Source organism: Aotus nancymaae, unplaced genomic scaffold (genome assembly GCF_030222135.1).
Source record: "Aotus nancymaae isolate 86718 unplaced genomic scaffold, 86718_ANA_hifiasm-v0.15.2.pri h1tg000036l, whole genome shotgun sequence".
Taxonomy (NCBI): domain Eukaryota; kingdom Metazoa; phylum Chordata; class Mammalia; order Primates; family Aotidae; genus Aotus; species Aotus nancymaae.
In genome coordinates, this window is record NW_026988450.1 from 88,709,007 (window position 1) to 88,726,552 (window position 17,546).

The following is a 17,546-nucleotide window of genomic DNA, read 5'->3' on the forward strand; positions in this document are numbered from 1 at the left end:
TCAAGAAGAGGCTCTCTCTTGTTAGAGCTGTGATCGATGTCTACAGTGGTCTCTAGCCATCTGCCTCAGGTTACTTGATCTATCCTTCCATAACCTGATGTTGAATGTATGGCAGTACGGAACACAAATCATTTCTTATAATTGTCACCATTTACATCCTAGGAGAAAGCCCACCTTCTCTGATTGCCTTCTGTATTGACCCCATGAAAAAATCACTTCATCTCCTCTAAACTCACAGCACACACATAGGAGACCTGCAGCAAACCAGTCTCAAAGAGACTTAGCCCAGAACTGTATCTGTTAGGGAAAAGTAGGTTTCCATCTTGGAGTTTTACGAAACAGAGACAATTTTGTTCCATTCACTTGATCATGTTGCCTGAAGAGACTCAGAGTGGATTCAAGTGTAGATGTGAGTAACACAGCCTTTGCACAGAGTAGTATCTCTTGAGTAAACCAGCATTCAACTTTCACTCTCCAGGAAATAGTGAAAAGCAATAAACTTCTGTTTCATTTTTTGCTTTCTTACTATGCATCCATTTTGTACTCTGTCCTATTTCTCATTCTCTAGCACCCTTACAAATTTCTCTAGATAGCAGCAAACATATATACAAAGTGCTTAAATATGTGGTGCTAAAAGCATATACTCAGTAGCTTAAGTAATTCTGAGAATTAAATATTTGGTCTGGATAACTCAACAAATAACTCTAGCTGAGAACTATGTATTTAGTGAGGAATGCATACTCAACCAACCCTACAGTGCTGCCATATGGAGGTGCCCCATTTTCATATCGCACACACATACATTTAGAATAAAAATGACTGTCTCTAAGGAGATAATAGGACATGGGTTTTAAATATGCCACTAAAGGTACCAGAATCAAACTTAAATTTCTCATCGCAGCTTTGAAGGCACATCTGGTCCTATGAAATACAAAACAATAGTTGGCTACTCTGAAACCTCTGTCTCTCCATTTATTTCATATCCCAAGTGTCAGAAATACACATCTTTTTCTGATTAGATTCTCACAGTATACATTCACGGTGTAAGAATTCTTTTTAAGGTTAAAAGAAACCAGTGTTCACATCATGCTTGTACCTTATCAGGAAGATAACATTAAATGTGCAAAGTCATTTTATACTGATGAACAACGATTTCCTTGTTCTGAAGGAGAAAGGAAGGTGTAAATGAAAATACTGCTATGAACATCCTTCTAGCTGTCATCAAACGTGTTTATGAGCACCACATAGAAATAGACAAAATTTCCTTTAACTAAAACATTTTGATAAGTACAACCAAACTGCCTGTTCATCAACAAAACTATACCAATTATACTTGATGCATAATGTTACAGACTGTCCTTTTATCTCACAGTAATAAATAAAGTCAATTTTAAGATGATCAATTTGATGACCAAAAAATCTCCCACAGGTATTTTACTGTTGTTATGATGATTTTATTTCCCTGGTTACTTACTAATGATATGAGGCCATAATTTTGTTCATTTCTAAAAGTTTTTATTTTATTATTTTGCTTGGTTCCATTTAGCCACTTACCTTTTAGATAGTACTGTCAAACAAGTGACCGTCACCACAATGATCTTTGAAATAGGTCATGTGCCTCTTTCCTTCATGTTCATTATTTCATGAACTGTTCATTCATTTATTCAATGAACATTTAAAGTGCCCACTACATGCATGATGCTAGTGACACCATGACGGTTAAGATGAAATCCTTACCTTAAGAAGTCTTAGAGTCTCACAGGAGAAAGACATGGCAATGAATATGTGCAAATGAGTATTAAGTGGTTTGTGGGGAGGAGGAGACAAAAAGGGGTACTTGACGTTTTTAGCTATATTCTCACACTTAATTTTCAGATTTGTTTATTTCTAGAAGAGACATCTGAAGCAACATACATTGTTGACACTGTTCATGTCCTTATTGCCTCCTAAGAATTACCAAATATAATCATCATTACTGATTCCTCTACAGTAGTGTTTCTTTTCCTCCATGTGTTTCTCTTTCAGATACTCTTCACATTTAGAAAACCAAGTGTTTCCTACCAGTCTTCTAGGAGGCTTTCATCACTGGGTTATCAAAAAACAAGATCCAAAAATTCAAATCTTGTTCTCCAACACCTAGTATGTTTCCTCCTCTTGGTCCAGTAGTAAACCAGGAGTCCTTCTAAAAGCCTTCCAAGACAAAGAATCCACTTTTTCTATCTTGATGGTCCACAGTCACTGTATTAGTTCCCTATTACTGCTGTAATAAATCACCACAAACTTGGGGGCTTAAAACACAACAAGTTTTGTTTAGTTTTGTAGATCACAAGTATGAAATGAGTCTCACTGGCCGAAAATAAAGATGTCAGCAGGGATGTGCTGTTTTCTGGAAGCTCTTAGCTTGCCTTTTCCAGCTTCCAGAGGGCACCTGTACTCCTTGGCTCATGGTCCTCTTCTTCCTTCAATTTTGTATCTGATCCTTCTTTCATATTCACCTCCCTCTGACTACAGTAAGGAAAAGGACTGCTGCAGTGAAAAACTCATGATCTTCCCACCTTAAGATCTATAGCCTTAATTACATCTGCAAAGTCCCTTTGACCTTGTAAGGCGACATCTGCACAGATTCTAGGGATCAAGATGTAGGCATCTTTAGGGGCCATCATCCTGCCTATGGGAAATCACTACCTCAATCACTATCTCTAAGGATTTTAAATTCAAAATTTTTTCTTTCTCACACTCTGCTAGCTCAGGTTCTCCTCCTCAACATGGCTTGTATGCTTTTTCTTAAAGCTTTTCTTTCTAGCTTTCTTCCTGGACGATACTTTCTATCCTGTAAAGGAAGACTTTAATTTTCTAAGACCTCCATAGTCCTTTCTAGAATCAAAACTATTTGAATCTATGACAATCAATGTTCAAGTTTTTAAATGCACATTTACCTGCACCTCTATCAGAGAGAACAGCTTACACTTCTAACACACATAATGTGTCCAGTGATGACACCTAACAATGAACACTGAAGACTGTTGGACTGCTCTGAAAAGTCCTCCAGGCACCTACCTATGGCTAAACTTAGAGAAAACTCTCTGAAGAATTCCCTTCTCCTACAGATACCAGTTGTTTATAGCACAGTTTGTTCTCGTAGAATCCCAAATCACTGTACATTTTCCCATTTCCATCAGAAGGATGATTTTAAATTGAACACAATGTTACTTCCCATTGCTAGTCTTCCCACTACCAGCTTGGTAACAGTAATTAGTATTAATCCAACCCAACAAACCTATACTTTAGCAAACTACATGAACTGATTTTTTTCTATATACTATTACAGATTCAGATTTACCAACCATTCCCTAGTGGCTCATGACAAGTACTGAAACCTGAGGATGTGCTACACATTTAAAAAAGTTCAATGTACCAGTCAGAAAAAATTTAAGGGGTTTTGAAGGTGATAAGAATACTGTCCGAGAACTCAATGGTGGTGTAATCTTAAGCAGCATCATATAGTACTTGCCCAGTATTTGCCTGGTGCATGAGCATAAAATCATTTGTTCTAGTCCTTGTAATGTCTTTTTTTAAAAATAAGTTAGGTACAAAGATTTGATAGAGATATCAGTAAAGTGGGGTATGGCTTTAACTAGGTATAATCTTTGACTATCAAATCAATCTCTTTGTGGCTATTTGTCAATTAAGGCTTTCTACTTCTGTGGCCAATTTTCCTAACATATTTCTGTCAGGATTTCACCTAGGATGCCACACAGTCATTCAAAAAAGTACCTATACCTACTGAGCACCTGCTGTTTGCCGGCTAGACACTGTTAGAGACGCTGGCGATAATACCATTAAGTACAAAGGTCTCTGATGTCACAGAACTTAAGAAGGAGGGGAATAAAACAGCTAGTAAATGAGCAAACAAATCGAGAACAAAACAATGTCAACAATGATGATCTGAAGAAAATAAAACAGTGATAGAAGAACAGAAATGGTAACGCATAAGGGAGCATTCTTAGCCTTGGATGCCCCAAGAGGCAGTTAGTAAGGGCAGGGTGAGAACAAGCGAGGAGCCAGATCCTGTAGGTCCTTGTAGGCCACAAAAAAAATTTTGACTTTTAGTCTGAGAGAAATGGGGAGCTCTTGTGGGGTTTTGGGCAAATCACTGATTCAGTGATCGGCATGTTAGAGAAAACAAGAAGTAGAAAGAAAAAGTGAGTGACAAGGACAGAAGGTGACAGGGCATGATAGGGGGAGGAGATGGGGGACATGGGGGAGACTCTCAAAGGACGTGCATGTTTACTAAATGAAAATAGGTTCTGAGTGGAGGAGTGAAGTGCTCTGGCTTTCATCTCTCCAGGATCATTCTGGCTGCTGGGTTGTCAACAGACTGAGGAGAGCAAGCAGGGAAACATTTCAGTTAGGATACCATGCCATACTGTATGGGGGAGACATTTTTAAGGAGCTCAAAGAAAGGGGTAAAAGGGGTAGCAGTGGAGGCGATATGAAATAGGTAGGTTCCAAATATATTTTTGAAGATAAAGTGGACAAAATTGGTTAATATATTAGAAATGGTTTGAGAGCAAAAGAGTAGAAGACGATTGCAAATGGATCTAAGTGACTAAAAGATGAAGTAACCCTTTAACTGGAGCACTGGATGGTTATTTTGTAGCAAGAAGTGTACAGACAGAGAAGTGAGGTATAAATACTGGGGAAAGGGAAGATACAGAAATGTGTGGACGTTTTCAAGTACTGCAGGTTGAAGAAAGTGGAGGAGGTGTGAAATGGTTGTCTAGGAGAGAACAAGATGGGGGGAAACAGCATGACAGCTGGGTAGCACTAAGGCTGCAAATCTAGAATGAGACCAATCAGAGGATGGAGACAGGTAGAGAATAGGCAGAAGCTGGATTAAATCGTGGTGGTAGATTCAAGAGATTATGGGGACATTAAGAGAGCTATAAGAAGGACAGCATACAAGGGAGCAAGTATGACAATGGACCACTGTCTCTGCATCCTGCTCCAGTATTTTCTTCTGGGCTCACTTTTTTTCATGCTGCATTATATCATCTAATTGTTTTTTCAAAGAGAGCCCATGCTGTTAGCTTTCTAACATCACTACTTCTCTGCAGATACCTTCATTTCACATTATCTTGATTAATAATTTATCTGATAGACTTCTAAGGTACACATTATTTTCTCTGAGCCCTCTGAAGATACTGTTCCAGTGTCTTCTTGCATCCAGCATTGCTGATGAAAAGTCTGGCGTAGACTGGATGCGGTGGCTTACACCTTTAATCCCAGCACTTTGGGAGGTTGAGGCAGGTGGATCACCTGAAGTTGGGAGTTCAAGACCAGCATGACCAACATGGAGAAACCCCATCTCTACTAAAAATACAAAATTAGCCAAGCATGGTGGTGTATGCCTGTAATCCCAGCTACTCGAGAGGCTGAGACAGGAGAATCGCTTGAACCCTGGAGACTAAGGTTGTGGTGAGCCAAGATTGCGCCATTGCACTACAACCTGGGCAGTGACAGTGAAACTCTGTCTCAGAAAAAGAAAAGTCTGGTGTAAATGTCATTCTTTCTCCTAGATAGGGGACTTCTCTGGTAGAATTTGGGAATTTTCTTTATGTCATTATTTTTCTGAATTATCACTGCCATGTTTCCAGATGACTGATCTTATTCAATACTGTACAGCCTGGATTTCTCTTGGCTCTTTTAGATTGACCCCATATTTCTCTCCAGAGCTGCCTGAAGCACGGTACTGACACCTGGCCAAACCTATGGCCAAGATAAGTGACGTTTGTAACCATGGGTTCCTGAGCTGTTTGAGGGGTAGAATATACCAGCCTGTCAGTACGATTTCATAATCATAACTGGACTGATGAGGTGCACCTAATTTTGGCAGCACTTGGGTAGGTCCATAGGTTGAGGCTGGCTATGTAGATGGAAAGTACCTGTGTGATCCTCTCACAGACCCCCACCACTTCCTCATACTGAGATGCTTCACACATAAGCCAGTAATGGTTTCACATCTACAGAAAAAACATGTCCAAGGCCAAGAAGCCTGTACCAAAGATCTTCAGATCAATTAAATGAGTATCATTATACTAGTGTTGCTGTAATGGATTTTGCCTATAAACTGTGGAATCCTGTGAATCTTTTCAGCGACCAAATATTAATTAATGTACAATTAGCACATATAATTGTAAAAGCAGTAATATTAATTGAGGCATGAAAATAAAGCCACTATAATGAAATGTCACAAAAATCCAAATGTTCTTGGTGAAAACTAATCTTTAAACTCCTCAAAAGGTTTTGGTTTTTCTGATCCAAACAGTCTTTCTGAGAATTGCTTTCTATAGAGCACAACTGTCCAGCAAAAATATAATGCAAGCCACATAAGTAATTTAAAAATTTCTAGTAGCCATAGCCAAAAAAAAGTAATAATAAAAAGAAAAAGGTGAATTCAATTTCAATGATATAGTTAAGCTACTGTATCAAAAGTATTATCATTGAACATGTAATCATAACACACTGATGAGATATTTTATTGTTTTCTTACTAAGTCTTTGAAATATGGAATATATTTTTATATTATAGCACATGTCAATTCAGAGTAGCAACATTCAAGTGCTCAACTACACATAGCTATGATACTGGGCAGTGTAGCTATACTGAGTTTAAGATTGAATCAAATTATTCAGTATCTGAATAACAATAAGGCATATCATTTCAGAAAATAGTTGTATGACATCCCTTTTGATGATGCTATTCAATGGTCAGTTCTTAAATCTAAATTCTAACAATCCCCACTTCCTGTTCTAAGGTCATCAGGCCTTCAAATACTATGATGTTTATTCCATTTTTCTCTTTCCTAACAATACTTTGTATCCATAATGTTCCTTTGTCTGATACCTCTTATTTGGGAGAAAGATGTCACAGACATGTTCTTCAGTACTACTTTGTTCAGATGTGCAAATCCACTCATTAATTTACAATTAAGATACTGCATTTTCAAACGTTAGAGCATTAAAGCAATCAATGGGAAGTGGGTTACGAATAATATCCAGTCTTCCATCACAGTGACTCAGTATCATGAGAACTTCATGCTATCCCAGGAAAGGGCTATGGTGAATTCAACGCCAATTGTGATTTTTCTGCCTCAATTTGAAAACAATTAACTGATAATTTGCCAATTACTATGAAATAAAACACCTTGTTTGTGGCCATATAGATTTGATCAGATTAATCTTTACAAGTTTGATAAATGAGTTCTGATAACTTATGCATTTGTATATGATGCAAATTTTTCTTCACAATATGAATGCATGACTAGGAAGTTTTAAGGCTGACATGCCTGCAGTGACACTGGCTCTGTGGGAGTAATCCCCTTACATGCAGAAAGTTTGATAGTAAAACCATGGCTTAGTCTTTCCTAGGTGAGATTTCTGATATAAGTCTTGAACATTTTTGCTAAATGTCCTGTCAAATTCATAATCTCTGAAAGGTTTCCCTCCTTTATGAACGCTCTGAAGTTCATTAGAGCTGATAAAATGATTTTACTGAAGAGTGACCTCCTTCATTGTATCTGAAATCTACAAAGACGAGAACATACACTAAAAGCTTTACATAAAGTTATATATACAAGGTTTCTTTCCAGTATGAATTATCTAATTAACCTTATGGCAGGATACTCATTGCAAGCCTTTCCACCAAATGGCAGTGTTTATCAGGTTAAAAGTAAAACACAGAATTAGAAAAAACTAGAAAAAGCCAACAAGCTTCATAAAAACTTTATAAAAGAGGCTATCATATTTTTAATAATTAATCCATATGAATAGTTTGTTAATATAAAATTTCAGAGATAACAAAAAATTATGTACAATTTATATACAAGACTTTAGCCTTAAATCTTTTTTTTTTTTCTTTTTTTCTAGACAGAGACAGAGTCTTGCTCTGTTGCCCAGGCTAGAATGCAATAGGGCGATCTCAGCTCACTGCAATCTCTGTCTCCTGAGTTCCAGTATCTCTCCTGTCTCAGCCTCCTGAGTAGCTGGGACTATAGGCATGTGCCACCACACCTGGCTAATTTTTATATTTTTTGTAGAGATGGGATTTCGCCATGTTGCCCAGGCTGGTCTCAAATTCCTGACCTCAAGTGACCCACCCACCTTGGCCTCCCAAAGTGCTGGGATTACAAGCATGGACCACTGCGCCCAACCTTTTAGCCTTAAATCTAAATTCTACCAATCCCTTTGCTTTGGTTAAAAATAATAAAGGCATGTAAGTTAGAGAGTAGAAAATTAATTAATTTTGCTATTGTAAAAAAAGAGAGAGAGAAGAGATATATCTAAACTTCCTTGTCACTGGAAACTTCTCCTTAAAGATGAATATAGACTAGGTGGAGGGGGCTAGGAAAGAGAAGGTATTAAACACTTCATCAAAGCAAACATTAAAAATTTAAATACCGAACTCAGCTTTCTGAAATCACAGTGCTACCTTCTCATTCCCGACTTTCAGAAAGATGCAGTTACCTACATCTTTGCTTAGCAGGCTCTTCTCCCCCAATTCCGTGTTACTACCTTTACTCACCTTCCCAGACCCAAAGGAAATCCTTTCTAGTACTAACTTCTACATTTAAAAGGTGTTATTCCTCCAAGCTTCCACAAGAACCTCCAGTGAGGCACTTCTGCACTGTACTATAATCACATTCATGATGTCTCTCCCTACATGCTCTAAGCTGTAAGATCAAGGATCTCACAGAGACCTTTTACATCTCCAGAACCGAGCACAGTGTCTGACACATAGCTCAACAGTTTTAAAAGAAATTATCCCATCTGAAATCATGCAATGCCTTCAAAATATACTTTCTAGAAAAATAGCTTATTTCATGAGTATTAGAGGCTATTTTGGTTGTGTTGTTTCCTAGGACTCATCCAAAAGTTTAAAAAAAGAAGCCTAGGAGGGAAAAATAAGTCAATGGCATTATATGACTAAAATATGATTCAGTAATTATTTTCCTAAGAAACTTTACAACAATTAAAACTCGGGTCAATTGCATATTAACTAACAAATCTTATAATGAAAAGTTTAATATCTCCGTAATATGAAAAGTTCCTGATAAGTTAAATAAAAATTATTACATTGTTTTCATACATGCCATTAAATTTTAACCTAAATAAACATTAAAGATGTCTCACAGAAAAACATACTTACCCTGACATCAGTAGCATCTCCATGCCTGATAATACTGGCCCAGGTGGTTGGCTCACTATTGCTTTCAAAATAATGAAAGACCTTTAATACTCGCTCCATCGCACCAGGAGAACGTTCCATACCGGTACCCAGGTGAGTCTTAGTACTCGAATTTGGCGTGTGATTCAAGTTGGGGTCAAGATAAGCAGCTGCCATTATTTTGCTAGATGCTAAGTATCTGTCATATTCTGTTAAGAGAACAAAATAATTTTTGGTGTGTTATACTTGCTATCTACCAATTACAATGTGATATGTTGACGTTCATATCAAATGGCCTATATTCTCTCTTGATATGTTATATGCAGAAGGAGCCTGAGGAGAATAGAGACCTAACCCACAAAAATAATCAGTCTCTCCCCAAACCCAGAGTAGAACCTGATTTATAGAATAATAAATATTTGTTAAACAAATTATTAAAAGGCCAGGACTCCAATTTCAGCTGTGTCAAAAAGTATCTACAAACAATGTAACAACCCCACTTACCCCCCTTTCTTTACCACAGACTTTAAATTTGGAGGAGAATCTCATAGCAAAGCCAAATTTGTTAACCTGCTGCCTATTTTCAAAAACTTTTACCTAAGGGCAAAGTTCTTTCCTCATACAATACAAATTCGATGAGTAGCCATTATAGATACTAGACACTGGTGATTAAAAACACTATAATTAAAATAAGGTCCCCTGCTTAACCGAGTCACTGTTAACAGGAGAATCAGACACAGAGCAACTGAAAACAAAACCAAAAAAGCATGCACAATTAAATTTTTTAAATGCCATAAAGGACTTCTATTTGAGTCTGAAGGAATAGCCTGCGCAAGCCTAAACTCCCACTGAGAAAAACGAAAATCCAGATTAAAAAATTTTTTAACCCAAACAATGTTTGAAGGGCTCAAGACAGAGACATTCTGAGGCAACGAAGACAATGAATGACACAGATGAAGACAGGAAATGATACGTTAACAGCTGGCTACTTTTTCCCACAGGGCTTTTGCCAATTCTGAGCCCTTAAGATCTTGAAGAGCCAGGAAAAGGCTAATGCGAGAGAAACCAGCAGAGCTTTTGGCAGCAAGTGATCAAATATTCCAAACAAGGGGCCCAGGATTCTGGTGAGAAGGAAGGGTGGAGACTGTATCAAACACCCTGTGGGTTGTCTCCTGAAGACAGTTACTGAATCCTGAACCTGAGCTGAGAAGGAGCCTCTCAAAACAGTGAAAGGGTTTAGCAAACAGGAATAAGGCCTCAGGAATAAACCAGAACAGTCTCAGGACATCCCCAGACTTGCAGTGAGAACAGCTGGGTACAGAAGCAAAGAGAGCCTTGGAAACCTGGAGTACAATCCCTGCTCAGATCCATCGTGGCAGGCCAGGTGCAACTGCTCATGCCCATAATCTTAGCACTTTGGAATGCTGAGGCAAGAAGACTGAGCCCAGAAGTTTGAGACCAGCCTGAGCAACATGGCGAGACCTTGTCTCTACTAAAAATACAAAATTTAACATGGGCGTGGTAGTATGTTCCTGTAGTCCCACGATAGCTTGAGCCCAGGAGGTTCAGGCTGTAGTGAGCTATGAATGCATCAATACACTTCAGCCTGAGCTACAGAAGAGACTGTCTTAAAACAAACAAAAGCACACAAAAAAACCCACAGATCCAGCCAGGCACAGATCGTCATATCTGTAATCCCAGCACTTTAGGAGGCTGAGGCAGGCAGACTGTTTGAGCTCAAAAGTTCAAGACCAGCCTAGCCAACTTTGCAAAACTCCATCTCTACAAAACAATACAATAAAGAGCCAGGAGTCGTGGCACATGCCTGTGGTCCCAGTTACTCGGGAGGCTGGGGTGGGAGGATCACTTGAGCCCAGGAGGTGAACGCTGCAGTGAGCCAAGATCGCGCCACTGCTCTCCAGCCTGGGCAACAGAGCCAGACCCTGTTGGCTCCCTACTACCTGCCCAGCAAAGAAAAGAGTCAACCCTCTGTTGGTATCAAACAAAGCACAAATAATATATTTTTCATCCGAAGTATTTTCCAATTAGTTTTTTTTTAAAGTATGACAGCACAGCAAAAAAGGGAAAAAATAATCATAAACCAAGTCAAAAGATGCCAAAAAAAAAAAGAAAAATACATGTACCGTGTATCATAGAAAAAAACTAATACCCTTTATATATACAGAAATTCTTTTAAAATGAGAGAGGAAATGATAGAAAAAAATGCAAAGATATGACCAGACAATTAATTAAGAAGATATACCAAGTATAGGCAAGGATGTGAAAAAACTGGAACCTTCCCACATTGCTGGAAGAATATAAAATGGTACAACCGCTATGAAAATAGTTTGGCAGCTCCTCAAAAGATTAAACATGGAGTTACCATATGAACCAATCATTCCAATTCTAGGTATACATATGCCCAAGAGAAATGAAAACATATGTCCAAATAAAGACTCACGGCTGGGCATGGTGGCTCACGCCTGTAATCCCAGCACTTTGGGAGACTGAGGTGGGTAGACTGCTTGAGTTCAGGATTTCAAGACCAGCCTGGGCAACATGGCAAAACCTCATCTCTACAAAACCCACAAAAATTAACTGGGTGTCATGGCACGTGCCTATAGTCCTAGCTACTTGGGAGGTCAAGGATTGTTTGAGCCCAGGAGGTCGAGGCTGCAGTGAGCTGTAATCATGCCACTGCGCTCCAGCCTGGGCAACAGAGAGAGACCCTGTCATAAAACAAAACAAAATAAAACAAAACAATCTTATATGTGAATTTTCACAGCAGCAGTATCCACGATACCGAAAAAGTGAAAACAACCCAAATATCCATATCCATCAATGGATAAACGGATTAACAAAATGTGGTATACTCAACAATGAAATATTGTTCAGTAAAAAAAGAAATGAAGCACTGATACATGCTACAACATGGATGAACCTTGAGAACATAATACTACAAAGAAACCAGGCATGAAAGACCACAAATTGTGATTCCACCAAGAATATGCAAATCTACAGAGAAGAAAGTAGAATACCCACTGCCAGTGGCTGGGGGGAGGGTAGAGTTGGGAATGGCTGCTAATAGGTAAGGAGTTTCTTTTGGGGATGATAGAAACTGTCTGAATTTAGATCATGGTGATAATTGAATATACTAAAGAACACTCAATTGTACACTTTGAAGTTGTTAAAATGGTGAATTTTATGTTACAGGAATTTTACCTCAGTGAAAATATAAATATATAAACTGTCAAATAATTATTTTAAAAAAGGTCATACCAGTACCCTATCTGTTGGTAAGAATGTAGAGAAACAGGAACTCTCATATACCGCTGACAGGAATGAGAATTTGCTATAATCTGTATAAAGGGGAATTTGGCAATACCTAACAAAACTACATGTGTCTTCTGACCCAGCAATTCCACTTCCAGGAATTTATGCCAAAGATATACTGTTATGCACCTTTAAGGACACAGGCACAGGTAATGACTTCATGACTAAAACACCAAAAGCAATGGCAACAAAAGCCAAAATAGACAAATAGGATCTAATTAAACTTAAGAGCTTCTGCACAGCAAAAGAAACAATCATTAGAGTAAACTGGTAACCAACAGAATGGGAAAAAACTTTTGCAATCTACCCATCTGACAAAGGGCTAATATCCAGAATCAACAAAGACCTAAAGCAGATTTACAAGAAAAAAACAAACCCATTTGAAAGTGGGCAAAGGATATGAACAGACACTTTTCAAAAGAAGACATTTATGAGGCAAACAAACATATGAAAAAATGCTCATCATGATTGGTCATTAGAGAAATGCAAATCAAAACCACACTGAGGTACTATCTCACGCCAGTTAGAATGGCTATCATTAAAAAATCTAGAGACAACAGATGTTGGAGAGGATGTGGAGGAAAAGGAACACTTTTACACTGTTGGTGGGAGTGTAAATTAGTTCAACCATTATGGAAGACAGTGTGGCGATTCCTCAAAGATCTAGAAATAGAAATTCCATATAACTCAGCAATCCCATTACTGGGTATATACCCAAAGGATTATAAATCATTCTATTATAAAGTCACATGCACATGTATGTTCGTTGTGGCGCTATTTATGATAGCAAAGACCTGAACCAACCCAAATACCCATTGATGATAGAATGGACAAAGAAAATGTGGCACATATATACCATGGAATACTATGCAGCCATAAAAAATGACAAGTTTGTGTCCTTTGTAGAGACATGGATGAATCTAGAAACCATCATTCTCAGCAAACTGACACAAGAACAGAAAACCAAACACCACATGTTTTCACTCATAGGCTGGTGATGAACAATGAGAACACTCGGGCACAGGGAAGGAAACAACAATCACTGGGGTAGGTGCAGGGGTGGAAGGGTGAGAAGGGGAGGGACAGCAGGGAGAGGTAAGGATGGGGAGGGATAACACCGGGAGAAATGCCTGATGTAGGAGATGGGGGATGGAGACAGCAAACCACCATGGCATGTATGTACCTATGCAACAATCCTGCAGGATGCAGGATGTGCACATGTACCCCAGAGCCCAAAGTATAATTAAGAAAAAACCAGAAAGAAAGATATACTGTTATGGACTAAATGTTTGTGTGCTCCCAAAATTCATAAGTTGCTACTCTACTCCCCAATGTGATGCTATTACAAGGTGGGGTCTTTTGGAGGTAATTTGGATTAGATGAGTTCATAATGATGAGGTCCTATTTGAGTGGGATTGGTGCCCTTGTGAGAGCCCATGAACATGCTTCCTCTCTCTGCTCTCCAGAGACATGCTTGAGGATCTAAGTTGGCAGTCTGAAATCTGGAAAAAACGGTTCTCACCAGAACTCTACCATGCTGTCACTCTGATCTAGGACTTCCAGCCTCTAGACCAGTGAGAAGTTTCTGTTGTTTATAAGCCACCCAGTTTATGTATTTTGTTATATTAGTCCCAAGTGAAGACATATACTTAACAACAAGAAAATACACATGCATAAAGTTATTCACTGCAGCCTTGAAAAGTATTAGGAAACACCTAAATGTCCATTTGTAAGAGACTAATTGAATAAACTATGGTACATTTTCATAATGGAGTACTATCAATCTGCTGGGGGAAAAACAAGAGGAAAGAGGAAGAGCCCTACAATTTCCAGGATTTATTAAGTTCAAAACCCAAAGTGCAAATCACAGCCACAGTATACCTGTTGAATAAAAAGGAGAAAATAGGAAAATATAAATATATCTGCTTATTTTTGCAAAATAACCCCACAAAGTAGAAATGGGAGTCCAGTGAGATTGGTTACACATAGGAGAGGTGTGAACAAGATGGAAAGTGCAGGAATGGGGGATGTGGTGTCGGGTGGCACTTCTGGGTATACATAAAATACACCCTTATAACTTTTGGTACCATATAGAAGATCTGAAGAGCATGATTAACAAACCTGATCTAACTGACATAGAAATTGACACTATACCTAATAGGATAATACGTAGTCTTTGCAAGTACACAAGAAGTATTTCCTAAAGTTGGCCATATGCTGAGTGAAACAGCAAGATTCAATAAATATAAAAGGACTAAAATTATTCAGAGTATATTCTGTGTCTAGCATTAGGCTAGACAACAACTACGAAATAACTAGAAAATGTTCCATTGTCAGAAATTAACCAATGTATTTCAAGTAACCAATTTGTCAAGAAGAAACTCAAAGTATTTTGAATTAAATGATACAATGAAAAGAAATATCAAAACAGTGAATGTAGACAGAATTATGCTTAGATTAAAATCTATACATGTGGCAGGGCACAGTGGTTCATGCCTGTAATCCCAGCACTTTCGGAGGCTGAGATGGGAGGACCATTTGAGGCCAGGAGTTCAAGACCTGCCTGCACAAAATAATTTAAAAATTAGCTGGGTATGGTGGTATGTGCCTGTAGTCTCAGCTGCTCGGGAGGCTTAGGCAGGAGGATTGCTTAAGCCCCAAAGCTCAAGGCTGCGGCAAGTTATGACTGCACCAGTGCACTCCAGCCTCAGCAACAGAGCACAACCCTGTCTCCTTAAAAAAAAAAAAAAAAGAAAAAAAAATTACATATTTAAATACATGTATTAGAAGTGAAGGTTGAGTATCTATAAGACTACACATCAGTGAAGGGGGATAGTTAATGCATAGAAAAACAGAATGCATAAGATCTAGTATTGGGTAGCACAACCAGTCAACAAAAATTTATTATACATTAAAAAATAGGCCGGGCGCGGTGGCTCACGCCTGTAATCCCAGCACTTTGGGAGGCCGAGGTGGGTGGATCACGAGGTCAAGAGATCGAGACCATCTTGGTCAACATGGTGAAACCCCGTCTCTACTAAAAATACAAAAAATTAGCTGGGCATGGTGGCGCGTGCCTGTAATTCCAGCTACTCAGGAGGCTGAGGCAGGAGAATTGCCTGAACCCAGGAGGCGGAGGTTGCAGTGAGCCGAGATCGTGCCATTGCACTCCAGCCTGGGTAACAAGAGCGAAACTCTGTCTCAAAAAAAAAAGAAAAAAAGAAAAAAAAAAGAAAAAAATAACAGAGTATAATGAGAACATTTGTAACACAAAAAAAGGATAAATGGCTGAGGTTATGGATACCCCATTTAGCCTGATGTGATTATTACGCACTGTATGCCTGTATCAAAACATCTCATGTAACCCCACAAATATATATATATAATATATCTACTATGTACCAATAAAAATGTTTTTAATTAAAAAAAGAATGCATATTTAAAAGAACAATTTAAAAGCAGAACAAAATCAAAGTAACTTTTAAAAAATAAAATTGATACACCTCTTGTAAGACTGATCAAAGACAAAGAGTCAAGCCAAGCGCAGCTGCTCATGCCTGTAATCCCAGAACTTTGGGAGGCTGAGGCAGGTGGATCATGAGGTTAGGAGATTTGAGAACAGCCTGACTAATCAGGTGAAACCCCATCTCTACTGGGAAAAAAAAAAAAAAAAAAAAATTAGCTGGGCGTGGTGGCACGCGCCTGTAATCCCAGCTACTCAGGAGGCTGACGCAGGAGAATTGCTTGAACCCAGGAGGTAGCGGTCGCAGTGAGCCAAGAACATGCCACTGCACTCCAGCCTGGGCGGCAAAGTGAGACTCTGTATCAAAAAAAAAAAAGAAAAGAAAAAAGATGAAGAGTCCAGAGAAACTAGCAATATCAAGAATGAAGAAGAGAAGATAATAAAAGGTAAGAGATAATGAGTAATACAATAAGGGTTTATGAATAACTTTATGCCAATGAATTTGAAAATTTAGAAAGGCACAATTCCTTGCAAAATACAACACAGCAAAATGAAGCAATATAAAATGGAACTATTCAATTAAAAACAGTCCATCTAAAATTCTCCCCACAAAGGAACATTTTAATTCTTTCAGCAAATTAAGAAATATTAATGTTACACAAATGCTTCCAAAAAACAGATACAGAACATTTCCCAACTTGCTTTATGACATCAGCAGAACAGTGATATCAAAATCTAACAGAACGGGATGAGAAACAATGTCTACCTTTCTTACAAATACAGATGCAAAAATCTTAACAATTGGCACGCTTGATCCAGCTGTATTTAAAAGGAACAATATATCATGAGCAAAAGTTTATTCTAGGAATAGAAAGGTAGGATCAGTGTAATTCACCACATTTTCACAAAGAAGAGCCAGTTACCTCAAGACATGCAGAAAACATACACGATGAAGTTTACCAACCACTCATGATAAGAACTCTTGGCAAACTAGAAATAGGATGAGAGTTCATAAATCTGATGAAGAATATCTACATGAAATGTAAATACTAGAGGGAAAAAAATTTCCCCTCCCCAAACTGGAAATAAGACATGGATGCCCGTCATTACCACTTTTGTACAGCATCGTTCTGGAAGTCACTGCCAAGTACAATTAAAAAAAAAAAAAAAAGGAAGTAAAACATAAAGGTTGGGAAAGAACAAATAAAACTATCATTATTCATAAACTATGTAAGTAAAACTATATGCACAGATTATGGAGAAAATCTAAAAGAATCTACAAATAAACTGCTGGAATAAATAAATTTAACAAGGCTGCTGGACAGTAAAACAACAACAGCAACAACAACTGCACTTCTGATTATTTCGGCTATCTCTTTTGTAGCCCAAATTAGACAGTAAAGACAACTACATTCATAGTATCAATTGCTTCCCGGAAGAAAGAATTACACCTCACAAGTCATCAGAAGAAAAGACGTGCTAGCAATGAAAAAACACTACTTGGAATAAATATGGAGTATATCAG

General features: G+C 38.2%; 1 protein-coding gene across 27 annotated transcripts in view; it reads right to left on the reverse strand.

The window, feature by feature from the left end:
• Positions 1-17,546, reverse strand: part of PTK2 (protein tyrosine kinase 2) — a 352,445-nt gene that overhangs the window by 231,598 nt on the left and 103,301 nt on the right. For 24 of the 27 annotated variants that reach the window (XM_064384640.1, XM_064384638.1, XM_064384629.1 and 21 more), the window contains one exon: positions 9,208-9,434. In XM_064384640.1, the coding sequence (XP_064240710.1) occupies positions 9,208-9,402 (195 nt within the window). In that variant the 5' untranslated portion in view covers positions 9,403-9,434. Of the gene's footprint in view, positions 1-9,207; positions 9,438-17,546 lie in introns of those variants that run through there. The other 3 variants (XM_064384647.1, XM_064384641.1, XM_064384642.1) reach the window with 2 other exon arrangements.